The sequence below is a fragment of the Dama dama genome, chromosome 28, assembly GCF_033118175.1.
Source record: "Dama dama isolate Ldn47 chromosome 28, ASM3311817v1, whole genome shotgun sequence".
Classification (NCBI taxonomy): Eukaryota; Metazoa; Chordata; class Mammalia; order Artiodactyla; family Cervidae; genus Dama; species Dama dama.
This window is the reverse complement of record NC_083708.1, coordinates 40041453-40061817: the sequence shown is the minus strand read 5'-3', so window position 1 is coordinate 40061817 and position 20365 is coordinate 40041453. Positions and strand designations below refer to the sequence as shown.

The 20365-nt window shown below is 38.2% G+C and overlaps 1 protein-coding gene across 2 annotated transcripts in view; it reads right to left on the bottom strand.

Annotated features, from left to right (window-relative positions):
- SESN1 (sestrin 1) overlaps nucleotides 1-20365 on the bottom strand; it is a 107642-nt gene that overhangs the window by 20641 nt on the left and 66636 nt on the right. The window contains exon 1 of one of the 2 annotated variants that reach the window (XM_061131795.1): nucleotides 735-947. The exons of the other annotated variant lie outside the window; for it this stretch is intronic. Within the exon in view, the coding sequence (XP_060987778.1) occupies nucleotides 735-836 (102 nt within the window). The 5' untranslated portion in view covers nucleotides 837-947. Of the gene's footprint in view, nucleotides 1-734; nucleotides 948-20365 lie in introns of those variants that run through there. 2 annotated transcript variants of the gene reach the window in all.

Here is a 20365-nt window from a genome sequence, read left to right as displayed (position 1 = left end):
CTCCAGTCTCTCAATGCAGGGGCCCTAGGTTCAATCCCTGATCAGGGAACTAGATCCTGCATGCCGCAGGATATTCAATTGGTGCCCTATTTGTAACCGCTTAGGAAAAATACAAAATGTCACAATTAAATAGCTCTTTCTGAAGGCCAATTCAGACACAAAAGAAACGTTAATAAACAAAAGTAAGCGCTGTGCATAACGTCATAGAGCTGGCAGAACATAGTTATTCTAGACAAAACTGACCAAGATGCATTTTTTTTTTCTTCTTTTTTAAAGAAAAAGGCAAAGAGTGAGGGTCACCAAATAATCTGTTTTGACAAGACGTCGAGGGGGTAAAAATCCACAGGCTGTTCGACCTCGGGACTAGAGTTTGTTCAGTTTCTGACTTGTGGAGACTTGTACAGAAGACAACGTTATTTACGTTTTGGAGACTTCCATTTAAATGATTCAGACAGCTTTCTCGTCCAGCCGTGGCACTTTCTGCCCGGGGACGACTCACAGTGGCAAACATCCCCCCAACCCACCACTGGCCGCCCCTTCACCTGAGGAGCGCGGGCCAGCCCGCCACGCCCCGCCGGGCAGGGCGCCGGCCAGGCGGTAGCTCCAGAGCCGCCCTCCCTGGGGAGCGTTCTCCGAAGCTGTTAGGGTGCGAGGGCAGAGAAGCGACGCGACTCCGTGCAGCCCAGACAGTCGGCTGGGTACCCGCCCTCTCGCCCGGTCCCTCGCCCGGGTACCTCGTCCTGGCCGTGGCTCCCACCACACTGCTTGCAGCCCAGCAGCTCCGAAACGGCCAGAGACGCCGTATACGCCTCGTTCGCGGCTGTAGCCAGGCGCATGTCGGCGCGGGGACAGTGGCGGACGCGCAGAGGAACCGCAACAGCGCAGAGTTGAGCGCTGGGCTGGCGGCCAGCCTAGATCTGAGCTGCAGCCTCAGTCAGCGCTGACGGCCGAGGCGGCGCGGGGCGGGACGGGGCGGCGCAAACAAACAAGCCACGCGGCCCCGCCCTCGCCGTCACTCAGCTGAGTCGACGGCCGCGACCGCCAATGGGGCCCTCAGCGCCGCGGCGCCCCGCCTCCTCGGCGCGGAGGGGCGGACGCTGGCGGGGCAGTCAATGCCGCCGGGCGAAAAACAACCTCTAGGGACCAACCGTACTTCCCCCAAGGAGCTCAATCCTCTGGTCCCTAGTGGGCTTGGTCTGCCGGGATGTCAGCCTACAGTGTGGCTGGAAGGTGCAGCCTGAACCGTCGGACTTCAGTGAAAGGCAAATGTGTACCCCTGACCCAGCATCAGCAGTCGAGAGCCTGCCCTCCATCCACCCGTTCAGGTCCAATTACCTGCCAAAGGGCAACCAACCTCTAGGCTGACTCCGACACCTCTAGGAGGAAATCAAATTTGCTTCACATTTTAGGAAGTCTTGAAATTTCCCTTCTTTCTTTCCAAAAATGCCCAAACAAAGCTGATTGGGCCATAAAATGCAGAAACAAGAAGGAGACCATGACCTACATTCAGTTAAAAATTATTTTTGGTAAACTATGTAGAAACTTTAAGTATCAACTCTCCTACCCAGATAATAAGCCTTGGTAGCAGATCTCTAAATTTTCTTCTTCCCAAGTATATTCGAAAGCATTAAAATATCCAATGTTTCCTCATAAGTGCCCTGGGTCTAAAGAAAGAATCTCTCTCTCTGAAACCCGATGAGGAACTTGAAAAAACAGATCATAAAGGCACACAACTGACATTGTTGGATCTGGAACACAAATCTCTCAAGTCTTCTGTCAAAACTAGTTGCTTACAGGGCTCCATTAACTTCTTTAAAAAAATATATCAACTCCTAAATTAGATCTCTTTTTCCATGTTTGCCCTGTATATTCAACCTTACATGCTCAGGTTAAAAAAAAAAAGTTGGAACATTCTATCAGAAACAAGTGGAGTTTAAGTCAATGAATACTGACAGACACAGAACTAGGGCTCATAGATGAGTATAAGTTTCAGTCTTAGAGGAGAGGTTACAATGTCTCAGAGAAGACTGAGTTACTTTTTTAGCTCTTAAACTGTCACATTTTAAAAGCAGAAGGTTAAAATGGTTACTTTTTATTTATCTTCTCCAGATAAATAAGATTATATGTTCTCATATACTTTTTATAAATTGCTGAAGCACCCAAATATCTGGTCAAGAAAAGTAATTGGAGGTTAGTATTAACATAGAATAAAAGGCTACAGAGGCTTCCAAGTGCTCTTTCTCTGAGCAGAGCCACAAAACAGTATAATCTAAAGCCCACTCAGCAACAAACAAACAGGCAAAAATAAACACAGAAAATCATCCAATTTGCAGCAATATGACATACCCTCCAAGATAAACTGATTATACATGAGTAACTTGGAAACATAAATGACTTGATGTAGGGGTTGTGAGCGATAAAGCTACTTAATGAAGGAAGTATGTGAAAAATGATGACTGGTTCTAGAAGATTTCAACTGTGATTTTATTTTCTGGAAAGAAAACAGCAGTGAGGGTTAGTTGTCTAGTAGGGCATAACCTTGGCTATGATATTAAAATTATATTATTTGCAAAATGGAGAATGTTTGCCTTACTAATTTTTAATGAGGCAAGGGAAAAGCATGCATCTAGCTAAAGCAAAAATGGTTTAAAACATTTAAATGCAAATTAGAACTGCAAACTGTATGTGTACATGTGTATATATTCATATGTATATATGTATACATATATGTTCATATCTGATACTTCATAAATTTTGAAGATATATATGTTGAAATTGAATAGGAAGCTCCCATTAGGATTTTTTTTTTTAAAGAAAATTTCAGTTTATTTTGATGCTGCCTTACATAAAAAGAAAAATAATTTTAATATATCCTAATTCAGTCCTACCAAGGCCCTTCAAGTCATTAGATAGTACTAATTTTTGCTTTTTGATAGAGCAGTAACTGAATTAGTCACTCTCTTCTATAACATAAAAAGGTTGCCTCCAAATAAATCTATTAACCAGGAGTTCCAACAACTGTACTGACCTGCAAATATTATGCAGATCTCATTTCTGAGATTTTTGACAAGTCATTTAATAAAAAGTTTATATTTTCCAAAGATTTCATTACTTGAGTAGGCCAGATACCCTGAAGGTGCTTCTCTTAATGAACTCCCAGTGCTAAGCATGTAATAAACCTCCTGAACACCAATTAGTAATTGGAAAGGACTATGCTTTTGATATTTACCACAGGCTATCATTATAGGCTAGCAGCTATTTACAAAGTCTGCTATTTAAACATTTCATTTCAACATTTTATTTCTTCAGTGAAGAATCCTTACATCTAATCCAAGAAGTAATAGTAATTCTGAATTTCTCCTTTGTCTAAAAATGTTCTGGGCGCTCCCTGGTGGTTAAGTGGTTACGACTATATGCTTTCACTGCTGAGAATGTGTGTTCAATCTCTGGCTGGGGAACTAAGCTCCTGCAAGCTATGAGACATGGCCAAAATTACATACATACATACATAAATGGGCTTCCCTTGGGGCTCAGTGGTAAAGAATCCACCTGGCAATGCAGGAGACCAGGAGAAGCGGGTTTGATCCCTGGATCTGGAAGATCCCCTGGAAGAGGGTATGGCAACCCACTCCAGTATTCTTGCCAGGAAAATCCTATGGACAGAGGAGCCTGGCAGGCTATGGTCCATGGGGTCACAAAGAGTTGGACACGACTGGAGGGACTGAGCACACACATACATAAATGTTGGGGGTTAACCTACCCAACTCAACTGTATCAAAGTGAGGTTTTTGCACTTGACATTAGCAGTAATGATCTCAATGCTAATTGCCCCAGAACAAGATGGTACGCCCATGTAAAAATCAAGAGTGATGTCAAATGACTTGATCTGAGCAGAGAACCATGAAGCATTAGAGTCCAGACTTGGAGTGGTGGTTCAAGATGAGCTTCCCGAAGTAAGTGATATCTGAGCCAGGGTTTAGAGGATTAATAGAGAGGTCTTGAAAAGAAAATTGGTGGAGTGTTTGGGAGAGTAAAGACAGAGTTCTAAGCAATGAAACTAGCATTGTGCAAAGGCCCAGAGGCAGGGGAGAGGGAAGCTGAATAAAGGAATTTCACTGATGTCTGGTGGAGAAGGGAATGGCAACCCACTCTAGTAGTCTTGCCTGGAGAATCCCATGAACAGAGGAGCCTGGTGGGCTACAATCCATGGGGTCACAAAGAGTCAGACACAACTGAGTGACTAACACAACAACAACAACTGGTGTCTGGAGGGCTTCCCTGGTGGCTCTGCTGGTGAAGAATCCACTGGGTTCTTTACCAGTGGATTGAGGAGACCTGGGTTTGATCCCTGGGTTGGGAAGATCCCCTGGAGAAGGCCCATTCCAGTATTCTGACCTAGAGAATTCCATGGACTGTAAAGTCCATGGGGTCACAAAGACTGGACACAACTGAGCGACTTTCACTCACTCACTCACTCACTGGTGTCTGGAGCAGAGAGTATGGAGAGTAATGGATGGAGTTTAGGTCAAACAGTAAGGAGGGACCTTGTTTAAATTCATTAAGGACAATAAATTTCATTCTTAAGAGTACTATGGAGTTACTAAAAGTTTTAAAGAGTGTAATGACATCAAATTTGCATTTCAGCTAAGGTTCAGGCAAAACTAGAGGGAGAAAGATGTGTTACAAAGATTGTTGAGGCAACTATAGCAAAGGCAAGATGGTGTTCTGAAGAACAATGGAAATGAAGCAAAGTGCAGGGATGAAGGTGGATTTGTCTCTCTTGGGGCTACGCAGGTGATACAGTGGTAAAGAATCCACCTGCCAATCCAAGAGACACAGAAGTCGTGGGTTCGATCCCTGGGTGGAGAAGATCCCCTGGAGTAGGAAATGGCAACCCATTCCAGTATTCTTGCCTGGGAAATCCCAAGGACAGAGGAATATGGCAGGTTATAGTCCATAGGATCACAAAGAAATGGACACGACGGAGCACGCACCCACCATGCACTTAAGAAAGGAAATGATGCCTATACTCTTATTGTTGAAATTCAGGAGATAAATCTCAAATTGTATGCTCTCTTGACCCAAGTGGCTTCCCTAAACCCATTAGACTTTTAAAAATATAGTCAATTCATGAAAAAGAATAGATATATTTTAATAGAATACTAGTCAGGGCAAAAGGTATAATTATACTTTCATTGGCCACATATTAAACTTTGAATTTTTTTTATTAACTAAAGTACTGTAGATATGTAGATCTATTCTTCAGAATAGAAATATTTAATAATTGATTAGACACACATAACAATGATTTCAGCCATTAAACCAAACAACTCCTTTAAGAATGGGAGTGGGATTTGTTAGATTTATGTAGTTTAAGCTTCTTGAAAAAATGCCCTATTATCATTTAAAACATTTTTTATTTGGAATGAATTATGGTTTGTAATATTACTTCTGCTTACTAATTTTGTCTAGATTTTCCTCCTTTAGTTGATATCTTCCTGTTTCTTATATATAGCTTGCCTGCTAAGCACTTTTTTCCTTTCAACATCATATTTTGGGTACATTGAGATCCTTTCTCTTATTTGTCCTCTACTTTTTTCACTTCTTCAATTTAATTTTTAGAATTATATTACTTATAAAGAAGCAAGAATGTTGACAAATTTTTGCTCTCTTTTCTCCTTAGGGGTTTCTTCTTTTAGAAATGCATAGTTTTAAATTTTTATATAGGCTTTTAGAAACAGACCAGCACTCATATTTGTAAACAAGTAATACTCCAAATAGTGTCAGTAGTTTTAAATTAGAAAATCCCTTTCCTCAAAGAATAAGCATGCTAAGTCATGGTCAGGCTTTCCAGACTAATGATAATAAGACCAAAATATCAGACACTAAGGATTTTACACATGTAAGGCAGATACAGTTATTTCTATTTTAAAAATGTGTAAAACAGAAACATAAAATATTGGTAATTCATCCAAAGTTGTAAAAGTAGTCAAACGTAGACTGAGTTTAGAACCTAGGTCTGTCTGAATCCAAAGCAGCAGAAGCTAGGCTGCTGCTTTTAATGAATATTTTAAAAATTAGAATAATTGTGTGTTAGCCTAAGTTATTGATTCTGATAGCAAGAGAAGAAGGCAGGAAGAAAGAAAAATGTATCCCTTTTGTGAGATTTATCTCAGGGTGAGATCTGGTTTTAAAAAAAAGAAAAGTGAAAAGCAATCATGGAATCAGTGGTCTTGGTCTTTGAGAGCTGCTTTCCTCTATTTCTCTATCCCTATCATTCCTCAGCATCTTCCCAGACCTATGGTGACTTCAGGCAACCCCAAACTCCCCTACTGCATAACTCACCCGAGTCTACCCTACCTCCTACCTGCTCTTCACATTACCACTGTTTTTCTTAGAATAACTGATCGGTATTAGAAAAAGAATAGGTTTCTTAAACTAACTCATACATATATATTATTGTATGAGGGACTGGCATCCCATGCTAATTTATTTAGTCTGTCTCAATAGAATGTAAAATCAGAATATTTCTCTTGTTCATTGCTGTATTTCCAATGTCTTAGTGCTCAGCACACAGTAGACCTTCAATAAGAATGTAATGAATGAACTCCACAGAGATGATTCCATTAAAAAAGAAGTTTAACTCAACTGAAAGCTTAATAATTAATTTCAACATTCATATTATAAAAGATTTGGGCCATCCAGACAAACACTCTTGGAGGCTTTGGGGTCACTAGGCAGGCAGGCAGGCAGGCTCTGCTTGGGAATCAGCTTGTCCTTTCCAGCTCTAACAAGCAAATTCTATTTTTCATTGTCTCTTCTCATCAGGAACCCCAGGTATTCCCAAGCTCCTTTGATTTTTCTGTTCCTGTTCTCCTGCACTACCCAGGTAGAGGCTATAAAGGTTTGGGCAATGGTACATGTGGCTCACTTGTTAAGTCAGGCAGGTACTTACAAGTCAGACACTGCCTGTATTCATGCCATTGTTTGACAAATTTATGAACATTTTAAAGCCCAAGTCTGGCTTTAAACATCCACAGGCTTATCGAAAGTGAAATAACAGGAAAGAAAGTGCCAGTTGAGATACCAAACTTAGATGGGAGAATTCATTCATTACAACTTTTAGAGGCTAATCACTTTTCAGCATTGTTTTGAGGTAAATAAGAAGGAATACGTTTAACTTGAAATAGGACAAGGTTCAGGAAAAAGGTGAGTGTAGTGGGAAATAGAGAGTTAGGACTTTTCCCCATATGTTCTTAGGAGTTCAACTTATGACCTTAAGATACCAACCTAAAAAAAAAAGTAACGGAAGATACATTAAGTATACATACATTAAGTATCTTAATGTATGACATGTCCAAGTAGAAATATTTCTCAGACTATGCGTATATGTTATATTTAAAGTAGTTTTTGAGGGGCCAGATTTCATCTCTACCTAAAAACATATGTGAAAATATTTTTTAAATTCTCAAAATGCTTCTGTTTGTGGGCACTAGGCAATAACTGGTTTAAATATGTAACCTATAATTTTAAGTCCAAGGAATATATTGGTCTGGCATAATATAAAAAAATTATCTTTTCAAAACAGAATAAAATCAAATGTAGTGTCTTCAACTTATCCTGAGCCCACAGACTTTATGGAACTGAATTTACCCATAGTTAAAGAGTTTAGGCTAAATGCATTTAAGTAAGTCATCAGTTTAATCATGTCTGAATTTTGAATCTTTTATTTATACTAGAGATAATTTTCATTCAAAGAAACAAAATCCTAATGACAATATTGTAAATCTTTTAATCAAGTTATTTTTTGTTTATAACAGCTTTCCTGACCTCTTTATCCATGCCCCTTCACCATGATTAGTACTACCAAGCAGTGAGTAGAGTTCAGTAATATATGTTTTTTTAACACAGCTCAAAGAACCCCCTACTCAGCTCCTTTGTGATAATCTTTAGTTGAAGGTCCTATAATCCTTTAAATCACCTTCTTTCTTTGTCTCCTTCTGAGATCTCCTGTTTTTCAAGAGGGTATTAAGTTGTAGATCTTTAACTTGGTCACAAAGTACAAGGCCACATCTATAAACTACTTGCGTGCTATTAAGTGTTTCAGAAATAATGGCATTTCACTGTACTTTCTCATCTGTTCTTCTGCCCTCCAAAACCCTCAGCACACCTCTGTGGGCCACGTTTCCCTTTGTCCAAAGGATGTGAATAGATCACACAAAATTTCACTTGTTACTACTTTCTGTTTAGCTAAAAATACTCAAAAAAAGAATAATGCAACTTTAAAAATTATTTTTTTACATGAGTAAGTTTGAACAGAATTAAGTTTGAACAGAATTCAAGATCATTTCATTTGCAGTGATAGAAAATCTGATTTTCCTAATTTTTGGCAAATAATTGAGAAATACTAAAATAGGATTTAACTCAGACATTACAAGTTGGAGAAGGTAGTATTCTTTTTGAACTCATTCTATCTTTAATTAAAAAAATATACTTGGGCATAGATTTATGTACGGATGTCAGTGCTGTTATTTTACCAATTAACAGAAATCTTAATACTATGTAAACACTTAGTATTCAGTCATTTATTATCTATATTTACTGAATGCCAACTATATGCATTTAGTTTCTTAAATCTATGGGCAAGCAGAAATATCTTAATTTGAGATTGGACATCTATTTTATTTAGACTTAAACCTCTTGTGTGAGTCACACAGATTAGCAGATAGCTTGGGATTCTGTCAGGGAGCAGTAAATAGGGAATCATCTACTTTACTGTCCAACTCTGGGGGGGCAGGGTTGCCCAGAAGTTATGGCAATTTCTTAATATCCCTTCTAGTTTTAGTCTCCTCAAATTTAAAATGAAGGGCTCCTGAACTTCATGAGCTCTCAAACTTTACTTCAGCTTTAAAGTTCTACTCTGAATATAATTCCTGATTTTATCAAGAATTATATGCTTTAAGCTAACCAGTCCTGGCATCTTCCTATACCAGGCTTCTTTGTACATTACTAGTGATTTCAGAATTGTATTTCTTACAAGTACTTTAAAGATATTATAAAATATTAGATTTGAGCTTTTTTTTTTTTCAAGGTAACCTACAAACATATATAAACATTAAATGCACTGGGAACCATCAAAATAATAATTTAGATACTAGAGTAAATAAAACTTTTTCCATCTTCTCTGTGAGTATACGTTTGAACATTCTTACAAATTTGTCAGTTACAAGGAAGGGTATAGTTTGTGTGTTCTTGCTTTTAAAAAAAAATTCATGACTGTCTCTGCTCAATGAGTAAAACTATAGTAGTGAGTGGGCTGCCACAGCATGTAGGTACTTTGCTGTGTGAATACAGATTTCTCTGATATTATGAATATAAGAAAATACATAAATACTGTAACTATAATCCATAACCCCTCTATTTCAAATTTGCTTAAAACATAAGATAACCTCATTGTTCTCACTAATTGGCTTAATAATGTAACTTATATGAACTTTAAAGAGATCATTTATTAGTAAAACACCAGTTTTAGATATTGTATATAAATCAGAATCCTGATAATATTGTTTCACTAAAGACTATGCTGACAAAAAAAAAATAAGACATGTGAATATTACTTTTATATACATGCCGCATCTCCTGTTCTATACACTAGAACTCCCAGTAGGTTTAGAAAATCCATCTAGTCTGTAGCTCCCAATGTTGTTCATCCAAGGCTTGGGTCAGGCTTTAAGGTTTAGAGAATGTTCCCAGGATTTATGCCGGTTCTAAAGGAGTGCTATGGGAAATCTAGTTCAAAGTCTCAATTCCATCAATGCCAAATAGAGCCTTAGAGGAAAGGCTCTTATAACCACAATGGTTTGATTATGGTTTACTGAATGAAAAACCGAACTTGTCTTCCAGTAGAACTTTTATTTAGGCTGTCCTGGATTTGGTCTATAACTGAAAGGACTGTCAATCCTTCTAGCCCTTCTCCAGAAACATAAATAAAGTCAGTCTTATCCTTCAGTAACATACATGCCAATATGATCAATTTAACCTAAAACATAAAAAGCTGACCTAGTAAATTTTTCAATGATGAACTTCGGAATTGTTTTTATTAACAATGAGGATATTATTGATCTCCAAGCTAATTTTTTGTGTTTGTGACAGGAAGGTCTTTAAATAGTGTACTTACTCTTCACAATGAGAACATGCTTTCTGACAGAAAATTCAACTTTCAAGTATTCAACCAGATTTTAAAAAATTAAACCACAGTAATTTGTGCATTATAAAGGTACAACTAAAATCTTAAAACCTTAAAATATAGAACACTAACTTTACAAATTGATGGGTTAAGAAAAAATCTAAACTTCAAAAAATATCAGAAAAAAGCATATGGATCAGATGGAAGGCAAAAGCAGAGTCAAAAGCAACAGGATACACTTCAAATAGGTCACAATCAACTTTTGACTTTTCCAAAGAACAAAGAAACAAGCTTAGCAACAGTTTTCAGCCAATCAGAAAGCAGACAAACAGGTAAGGCCTCAACCACTCCAGATACCAAAGAAGTCCAACCTTCAATGTGTGTTTTTTTGTTTTTAAATTATATAGTGTCAGAGCAGATTACTTGAAGTAGAAACATAAAAACACAATGAAACAATAGTGAAGAATTTTCTTCATTCTGCTTTTGGCTTGCCAAATTTATAAAGTATTCTAAAGCAGTTTCTAATATTTTCCCTAAAAATCTTCAAGAATGACTTTTGTTGTTGTTTTTTCCTTCAAGTACTGCTTAAATCATTTGCAAGTTTTAGTTCCCTAAAAAGATAATTACTTTAAATACATCAGCTTGACTAGCCATATCAGTTGTCTCCTGAACTTACCATGTACTAAATAAACACAGGGAGATTTGCTACTGATAGTGTAGGGTGCTGTCAAAAATGTATATATGTATACTTCTCAATATTTCATTGTATTCTATACATCCCTAGGAAGTTAGAGGGAAATTAAAAAATATTTGGAGACTAACTCTAGGTTTTGCTAAAGAATAGAGAAAAACAATAGAATGGGAAAGACTAGAGATCTCTTCAAGAAAATTAGAGATACCAAGGGAACATTTCATGCAAAAATGGGCTCAATAAAGGACAGAAATGGTATGGACCTAACAGAAGCAGAAGACATTAAGAAGAGGTGGCAAGAATACACAGAAGAATCATACAGAAAAGATCTTAATGACCCAGATAACCATGATGGTGTGATCACTCACCTAGAGCCAGGCATCTTTGAGTGTGAAGTCAAGTGGGCCTTAGGAAGTATCACTACAAACAAAGCTAGTGGAGGTGATGGAATTCCAGTTGAGCTATTTCAAATCCTAAAAGATGATGCTGTTGAAAGTGCTACACTAAATATGGCAGCAAATTTGGAAAACTCAGCAGTGGCCACAGGACTGGAAAAGGTCAGTTTTCATTCTGATCCCAAAGAAGGGCAATGCCAAAGAATGTTCAAACTACTGCACAATTGCACTCATCTCACATGCTAGAAAAGTAATGCTCAAAATTCTCCAAACCAGGCTTCAACAGTACGTGAACCTAGAACTTGCAGAGGCCCAAGCTGGATTTAGAAAGGGCAGAGGAACCAGATATCAAATTGCCAATATCCGTTGAATCATTGGAAAAGCAAGAGAATTCCAGAAAAACATCAACTTCCGCTTCACTGACTACACTAAAGCCTTTGACTGTGTGGATCATAACAAACTGGAAAATTCGAGAGATGGGAATACCAGGCCACCTGACCTGCCTCCTGAGAAACCTGTAGGCAGGTCAAGAAGCAACAGTTAGAACCAGTTATAGAACAGTGGACTGGTTCAAAATTGGGAAAGGGGTACATCAAGGTTGTATATTGTCACTCTGCTTACTTAACTTATAAGCAGAGTACATCATGAGAAATGCCAGGCTGGATGCAGCACAAGCTGGAATCAAGATTGCTGGGAGAAATATCAATAACCTCAGATATGCAGATAACACTACCCTTATGGCAGAAAGTGAAGAAGAACCAAAGAGCCTCTTGATGAAAGTGAAAGAGGAGAGTGAAAAAGTTGGCTTAAAGCTCAACATTCAGAAAACTAAGATCATGACATCTGGTCCCATCACTTCGTGGCAAATAGATGGGGAAACAATGGAAACAGTGAGAGACTTTATTTTTTTGGGCTCCAAAATCACTGTAGATGGTGATTGCAGCCATGAAATTAAAAGATGCTTACTCCTTGGAAGGAAAGTTATGACCAACCTAGACAGCATATTAAAAAGCAGAGACATTACTTTGCCAACAAAGGTCCATCTAGTCAAGGTTATGGTTTTTTCCAATAGTCATGAATAGGTGTGAGAGTTGGACTGTGAAGAAAGCTGAGTGCCGAAGAATTGATGCTTTTGAACTGTGGTGTTGGAGAAGATGCTTGAGAGTCCCTTGGACTGCAAGGAGAGCCAACCAGTACATCCTAAAGGAAATCAGTCCTGAGTGTTCATTGGAAGGACTGATGTTGAAGCTGAAACTCCAATACTTTGGCCACCTGATGTGAAGAGCTGACATCTGAAAGGACCCTGATGTTGGCAAAGATTGAAGACAGAAGGAGAAGGGGATGACAGAAGATGAGATTGTTGGACGGAATCATCAACTAAATGGACATGTGTTTGATTAAACTCTGGGAGTTGGTGGTGGACAGGGAGGTCTGACATGCTGTGGTTCACAGGGTCACAAAGAGTTGGACATGACTGAGCGACCGAACTGAACTGAGCCACCAGGGAAGCCCCTCAGAAACAAAAAACTGTGAGACAAAGAGGTTAAATACCTAAGTTTACAGAGCAAACAAGGGGCTTGAGTGAAGGCTAGAACTTAAGTCTGTCTGCCTCCAAGGGCATGTTCTTTCTAGTATACCATGATGATGTCTCATAGATTTAGTATTCTTTTCACTGTTAATATCCCAGTGATTGCATGTCAATTAGGAAAGAGGTCAATGGACCATGAACTTTCCTCTTCATCTCTTCCTATCTTCTCTGTACTATTTTCACTGCGATCTCATTTGTATAACTGACTGTTCAGCCCACTCTCTGTGACCACCCAATTCATTAGAACATCATCCCTTTCCAAGAACTCTAGACTGACTGAGGCCACTGAGGCTACTGCCAGAATAAAAGTGCTCTGTAACATCTAGAAAACATTATAGCATTTTATAAAAAAGGGAAAAATGAAAACATAAATAAAGACAAACTAGCACACATCATTATCAGTCAGTATAAAAGACTTCAAACATAAGAAAATTTGGTAACTTTTCTTAGTGGCTAAGTATCATATTGCCTACTGAAAAAAAAAAATGAAATATAGAATTCAGAGTGACTTATTTAGTAGGATTATATCTAGTGATTATTTACACATACACATCCCTTAAAATATTTTCTTCTACATTTGAAAATCAGTAATTCTGGCCAAATAGGTGATTATTATAGACTATTAATATAGTAATATCTCTTTATACCTGAATTAACTTTTTTTTTTTTTGACAAGCTTGAGGATCTAGAATAAGCAAGAAAAACAAAAGTTAAACAGATGCCACAGTATCTATATATTAGTACCAAAGAGTATGTACTGTATTCAGAGGAAAACCATTGGTTTACCTTAAAGATAATTTACTTTTATTTTGTACAAAATTATAACTAGCTTATTTATTTAGTTTCTAAGTCCACAGTAATTTAGAAGGAAGTAGGGATTACTGTTTGAAGTGACAGAGAAAGAATGATAGTCAACCATTTGATCACAAGGAAACAGAAAAATTCTAAAAAGCAGAAATAAGAACGTGGACAGCACAGTAGCAAGCCGTTTACTAAAAGTGCACTCTAACCCAAGCCTTAAAGAACTCTAATAGCACCACTCTCTGACAGATTAGGGTAATAACTAACCTCCAAAATAATGATTCTTTCTCATGTTGTACAAAACACCTACAAATATTTCTGTAAGAAATATAATTTAAAAGGTATAGCTGAACTGGCAAAGTAACAGAAATCTTCAGAAGTCAAAAATGACCAATAGGAGGAATCCAAGGAGGTAGGGATTATTCATAGGCTGGGAGCTATAAATCCCCAGTAACCTAGAGCAGCAACACAGGGAACAGATGGCAAAGCCTAGGACTTGGGAAACTGGAGGGTGGGCAAGAGACCCCATCATAATGCCAACCTCAAAGGGCTAAACTATCACTGAAAGCATTAACTAGGAAAAACACCTCAGCTACAAAAGGAAATAGAAAATTTTCCTGTTTCAACTTTTGTTCTTGATAGAAGGGGTGAAATCTCCCCTGAAAATTTACAAACACAAAGTGGGTCACACATGAGGAGCTGGGGCCTAAAATCCCTTTACCTACCTGGACTGAAAACAAATGATCAAAAAAGTCAAGGATTCAGTTAAAGTGGATTGGTTATGTCCCCCAGGCTTCAGTCAGAAATGCAGATTATCTCTGAAGGAGATAAAATTCCAATGAATATGCGCTTATGATAATAAAACATACTGTGGAAAAAAACATTATTGAGGTCTGAAGAAACAATGATCACCTGACTCAAACTTTCAAGACCTCAGGTATTAGAATTATAGATACAGAATACCAGTTTAATACGTTTCTTAAATCTTTAAAGGAAAGTATGGGTGAGGAACAATAAACCATAAAAAAAGATGGATTTAAAAATGGATTAAATATGGATTTTATAACCAAAACAAAATCCAATGGATAAACAGCATATTTAGCATAGATGAGGAGAAAAATATTAATAAACTAGAAAATCTGAATACTCCAGAATGTAGCACATAACACAGAGAGATGGAAGATATGAAAGAAGAAATTAAAAAACATGGAAGATGGAATAGAAGGTCCAATATAAATCTAACAAGTTCTTAAAGGAGAAAAGCAATATTCTAAGAGATGATGGTTGAGAATTTTCCAGAACTGATTAAAGACACCATTCCTCATTTTTCCAGGAAGCACAATGAATCCCATGCAGAATAACTGAAAGGAAATATATATCTTTTGACAGAGTAAAACTGAAAAATTCCAAGGAAAAGGAAAGATCTTAAAGGTTATCCAAGAGAAAAGTCAGATTACCTACAAAGGAAAACTAAACTGATAACCTAATTTTAACAATGGAAGTCAGTAGATTGGGAAATAGTGTCTTTGAAGCACCAAGAGAAAATGGCCATTCTTGAATTGTATTCACATACTATCCTGAAACTATCTTTCAAGAAAGTGAATGTAAGAAACGCATTTTAAAAGAAAAACGTAAGAATCTACATCAGTAGATGCTCACTGAAGGAGCTTTGGTTCAGAAAGAAGCAAAATGATCCTAGTAAGAAAAATGATCTTAGTAAGAAAACTATATGTCAACAAAGAAAAAACCTGTGAAATGAAAAGCTTTTCACCTAAGTAGGATAATATATTCCTTAAAGATCTGAAATAGCCTTGTAGAAATGTATGTATTCATTTTCTTCACTTAGAGTGGAGTGGTCAGCTCATATAATAAGCACATGCATGTGTTAGTCGCTCAATTGTGTCCGACTCTTTGCAACCCCATGGACCGTAGCCCCCCAGGGTCTTCTGTCTATGGGATTCTCCAGGCAAGAATACTGAAGTGCGCTGCCATTCCCTTCTCCAGGGGATCTTCCCGACTCAGGGATCAAACCCAGGTCTCCTGCATTGCAGGCGATTCTTCACCCTCTGAACCACTGGGGATGCAAGGAACTGCCAAACTGTTTTCCACAGTGGTTGTATCATATTTAGATTACTGCCAGCAGTGTACCAGAGAATTCCAGAGGCTTCACGTCTTCACCAATAGCATAGTCAATATTTTTCATTTCAATCAAATGGACGTAGTGCAATGGTTCTTAACTGGGGGTGATTTTGCCCAGCTAGAGGACATTTGACAATGTCTGGATACATTTTTGGTTTTCACAACTGGTAGGTAGATGGGCTGCCACTGACATGTACTTTTAGAGGCTAAAGATTCTGCCAACCATCCTACAACACACAGGGCAACCCCTCACAACAAAGAATTACTTGGCTCAAAATGTCAAGTGCTGAAATTGAGAAGCCCTTATGTATAAGGCAAATTAAAATGTATTGCGGTTTTAATTGGCATATCTTGGATAACTATATTGACCATCATTTCATATGCTTATTGGTCATTTATATATCTTCATTCATGAAGTGTCAGTTCAAATTTTTTGTTCATTTTTAAAAAATTTGGCTGGGTGTCTTCTTGTTACTGAGTTGAAAGTGTTCTTTATTCTGTATACAAGTGCTTTATCTGATATATGTGTGTACATACTTTCAGTCTATGTCTTGTTTTGATGATTTTCTGCTACATTAACTCAATATGGCACAAAGTAAAGTGATCTTTCTTCCAGAGACTAAAGCAGGCCGAAATTGGAGTAAGGTTGGGTTAAGTAACACAGTTTTGCTTTTAAAATCCTTGGGTCATAAAAAAGCACTTTCTAAAAAGCAGTATTAGTTGATAACACATGGAAAACTGGGCAGCACATACCATAGGGACAAAGAATCTAATAATTAAAAATGATTCCCTTCATCCTAGGACCTGGGACAGAACAAACACTGGGGCATGTAAGCAGTATGTCGAACAAAGAGATACTTTTAAAAAGTCCCTAAACAATGGTTATTTGTATCAGAAAATAAGACCACCAAAAATATTTCAAAAAACTCTGCAGATGAAGAAATGAAAAAATGGTACTGGAATGGCACAGTGGTGCCTATTGGTGGCATGAGAGAATGCATCTTTGAACTGGGTTTGAAGATTCCCTTGAAAATGTATATTGTCATATACATTTAGAGTCTAAATTCACTTGATAATCTAAAATTCTCACAGTTTCATGATTACCCGAACACATTTAGCATATGAAAATGATGAACTCAAGCTACTTTCTATCCTCTCTGATTAAGAAAATTATTTATTCTTAAACATGTGCAATAATGTAAGCAGTAAATGGGGGGCTAAAGTGGCAAAAATGGTCTTGAGTTCTATGAGGGATTTCAGAGAGCTATACTTCCTAAAGATTGCAAAGCTCCATGTCCTAGAAAGATTTTTTTTTCCTAGCTGTTGATGACTAAAGACACTATTAGGAACAATGAAACCATGGTGTAAAATACAGTAATTGTACCAAAAAGGTGGTCTCTTTCAGGGCAATTTTACTTTTCAGAAAAATTCTTATGAGCAGCAGGTTTGATTCTGCTTTATTAAATACTTTTCTTGAGGGTGAATTATTGCCTAAAATGCCATGAATGCTGAATTTTAAATGTTGCCATTTTTATACCACCTCCTCTCCCACTGAAACACTCCTTCTCCCCAATAATAAGCAGATTTTTTAGTATGGAAGGAAGTGTTCATTATTTTCCTATATAAATCTGCATTCAATTAAAGTCTATTTTCCTGAGCTTCTTCAATCCTCTCAGTAAAGTTATTAGATATAGTCAAAGACTGACAGAAAATATAAGTTCTTAGTAAGGTAACCAACATCAGTATGTTGTGTCCCTTCTTTCCCTCTAGTATTGTGGTAGGTTAAAATTAATAAAATGGCCTTTTAACTTGGCCATAGCTTTCCCTGACACTTGGGATTAGAGGCATGTGTCTGCTTCCTCGGATTTCCTCATTCTTTGGTCCTGCAAAAGCATAAACAAGATCCCTAGCTCTGGAACCCTCAGAATCTGACCTTTAGTACCTGACAAGAAGTTATTGATAGAATCCTTTGATTTGAGAATCATCTGAGGAGAGGCATAAAAAGAAAAAACTAAGAATAATGGGCTCTGGGAAAGCAGGGATATCAGAAAGACTACTTAGGACTATGAATGCCCACAACGGCCTGAGCAGTGCTCTATGTCCAGAGCATTCATATAAAGGTGTGGATGCTAAGTAATTGGTTCTTATGCATGCAGTGTATGCTACGGGAAGAAGATAGTAGGAGATTTCATTAGTGTATTGATAAATTAGGAAACTGAACTTTTTCATGTCTCAACCTATTTGCTTGGCTGCCTAAAGTGATTTCATCCGTAAGTTTGAGAACAGGGTAGAAACAGGTGAAAAAGAGAAAGAGTAAAAATGACCAGGACCTGGATTAGAGAGAAATCTGTCACAAAGGACATATCTGGGCTCCCCTAATAGCTCAGTTGGTAATGAATCCGCCTGCAGTGCAGGAGACTCGGTTCAAATCCTGAGTTGGGAAGATCTGCCAGAGAAGGGACAGGTTACCCACTCCAGTATTCTTGGGCTTCCCTTGTGGCTCAGCTGATAAAGAATCCACCTGCAATGCGGGAGACCTGGGTTTGATCCCTGGGTTGGGAAGATCCCCTAGAGAAGGGAAAGGCTACCCACTCCAGTAATTCTCCAGAATTCCATGGATTTTATAGTCCATGGGGTTGCAGAGTTGGACATGACTGAGCGACTTTCACTTCACTCCTTCATGTCACAAAGGAAAAATAACTGTCTGAAATTCTCAAGATCCAAATTCTTGGAAGGAACCATAAAATCACACATTATATAATGACTATAACTCTATAGAACTGTGAAACAAAAATGCAAGTGTATAGAGAGTGTTATAGTCTATAAATTTCATATGGAGTAACTTGTGCAATTTCTCACAACAACCTTGTGAAATGGAGCTCATTATTCTTGTATTACCCAACAAGGAACCAGCCAACCTTTAGGTGGCAGAGATAGAGTCAGAGGTGGGTCTGTCTGACTTCAGGTCCAATGCCCCTTCCTTTCCCTAACTCAGTAGTTTAAAATGTAGCTTCTGAGCCAGCTCTCAGGGAGCTTACAATCCAGTTGATGATAAAGACTCAGAAACAATGAGGGCAACACTAGAAATATGCGGGAAGAGTGTCAATGAAGGCTTGAAAGATGGGTAGAGGGGAATGGCATAGGGTAAGGAACAAGCTTGATGAACTCCTAAAGACTATAAGGAGACTGTCTTGTCCCTGGCAGGGGATATGAGTTGGTAAGCAGTGAGAAATAAGTTAGGGTCAGTTTTAGGGAGCCTACAAAGCCAGTGAAAGAGAAAACAAGAGAAAGCAAAAGGCAATAATGGAGCCCTAAAAGTTTTCTGAGTGGTGGCATAAAGTGGTGAAAGCAGTGTCTCTCGAAGCATACACAATGAGCAGAGGCAAAGGAAACCTGTGCACAACTAAGGAAGAGGTAGTGAGACTGACCATTCCCCTCCTTCAGCCTTACAACTTTACCAAACTTCATAGTCTGCCCACAGGGATCATTCCTAGACTTGTGCACATGCTCTTACCTCTGACTACAATTCTGTTCCCTCTAATTCAAGCCCACTTCTCACCATTAGTCTGCAGTTAGAAGTCACTGCCTTGGAGAAGCCTTCCCTAACCCCTCTACCCCTGGGGTAAAATATCTCCCTTAAATATTTCCCTTGTTAAAGCACTTATCTCTGAATTGTAATCCCTAGTGGGCTAGCCAGTCTCTCTTATTAAACTGAAAGTTCCAAGGGTAAGAAATGACCCATGTTGTCCAGCACTGAGTCCTTTGGCACATAATGAGTGAATCAGAGGAAGTAAGGAGGGATATAAGATCAAGAAACAGATTTAGGGCTTACCGTCCCTAAAGTCTGGAGAAGGGAATGGCAACCTACTCCAGAATTCTTGTCTGGAGAATCCCATGGACAGAGGAGCCTAGTGAGCTACTGTCCATGGGGTTGCAAAGAGTTGGACATGACTAAGCAACTAACACACACACATTTCCTTAAAGTTATATGAACGAGTAAAAAGACAGATACATGTATAGGCATGCTTAAATAAGGAAGAATGTAATTTGGAAGATGACCTCAGTCTCAATAAGAGACATTCCAAGCCTTCTTTTCTTCTATCTACGTAAACCCCTTAAGGAAGGGGAGGGTTGAATCAGGGTCAGGATAAAGGTAGGAAGAAGATATACTTTTTATAACCACTGCTAGAGGGAAACAGGCTGTAATTTTTTTAAAACCACATTTTGGCCTTAAAGGGAACAAAGAATTTAACAACTTTCATTTAACAGCTCTCTACAGGAAGCACAGTGCTTTGCAAGAACCCACACAAGGTATTTCAGAGCATCCTAAGATGAAAGAAACATAATTCCAGCCCTAAGGAGCTTTATAATCCAATAGAGAACTACATATGGTAGAATTAAGTTAAAAGTATAAGTAATGCTATAGATTCAGATGAGAGGAAGAAGTCAAGAGACCATAAAAAAGTGTGTCAAGCAGGGAGAAGAGATGATTGGTCTTCGATGTTAGAAGATTAGAAGCCTCTAAGATAGTCTGAGTTGTGAGGAGAAGCTAAGGGCAGGTTGAC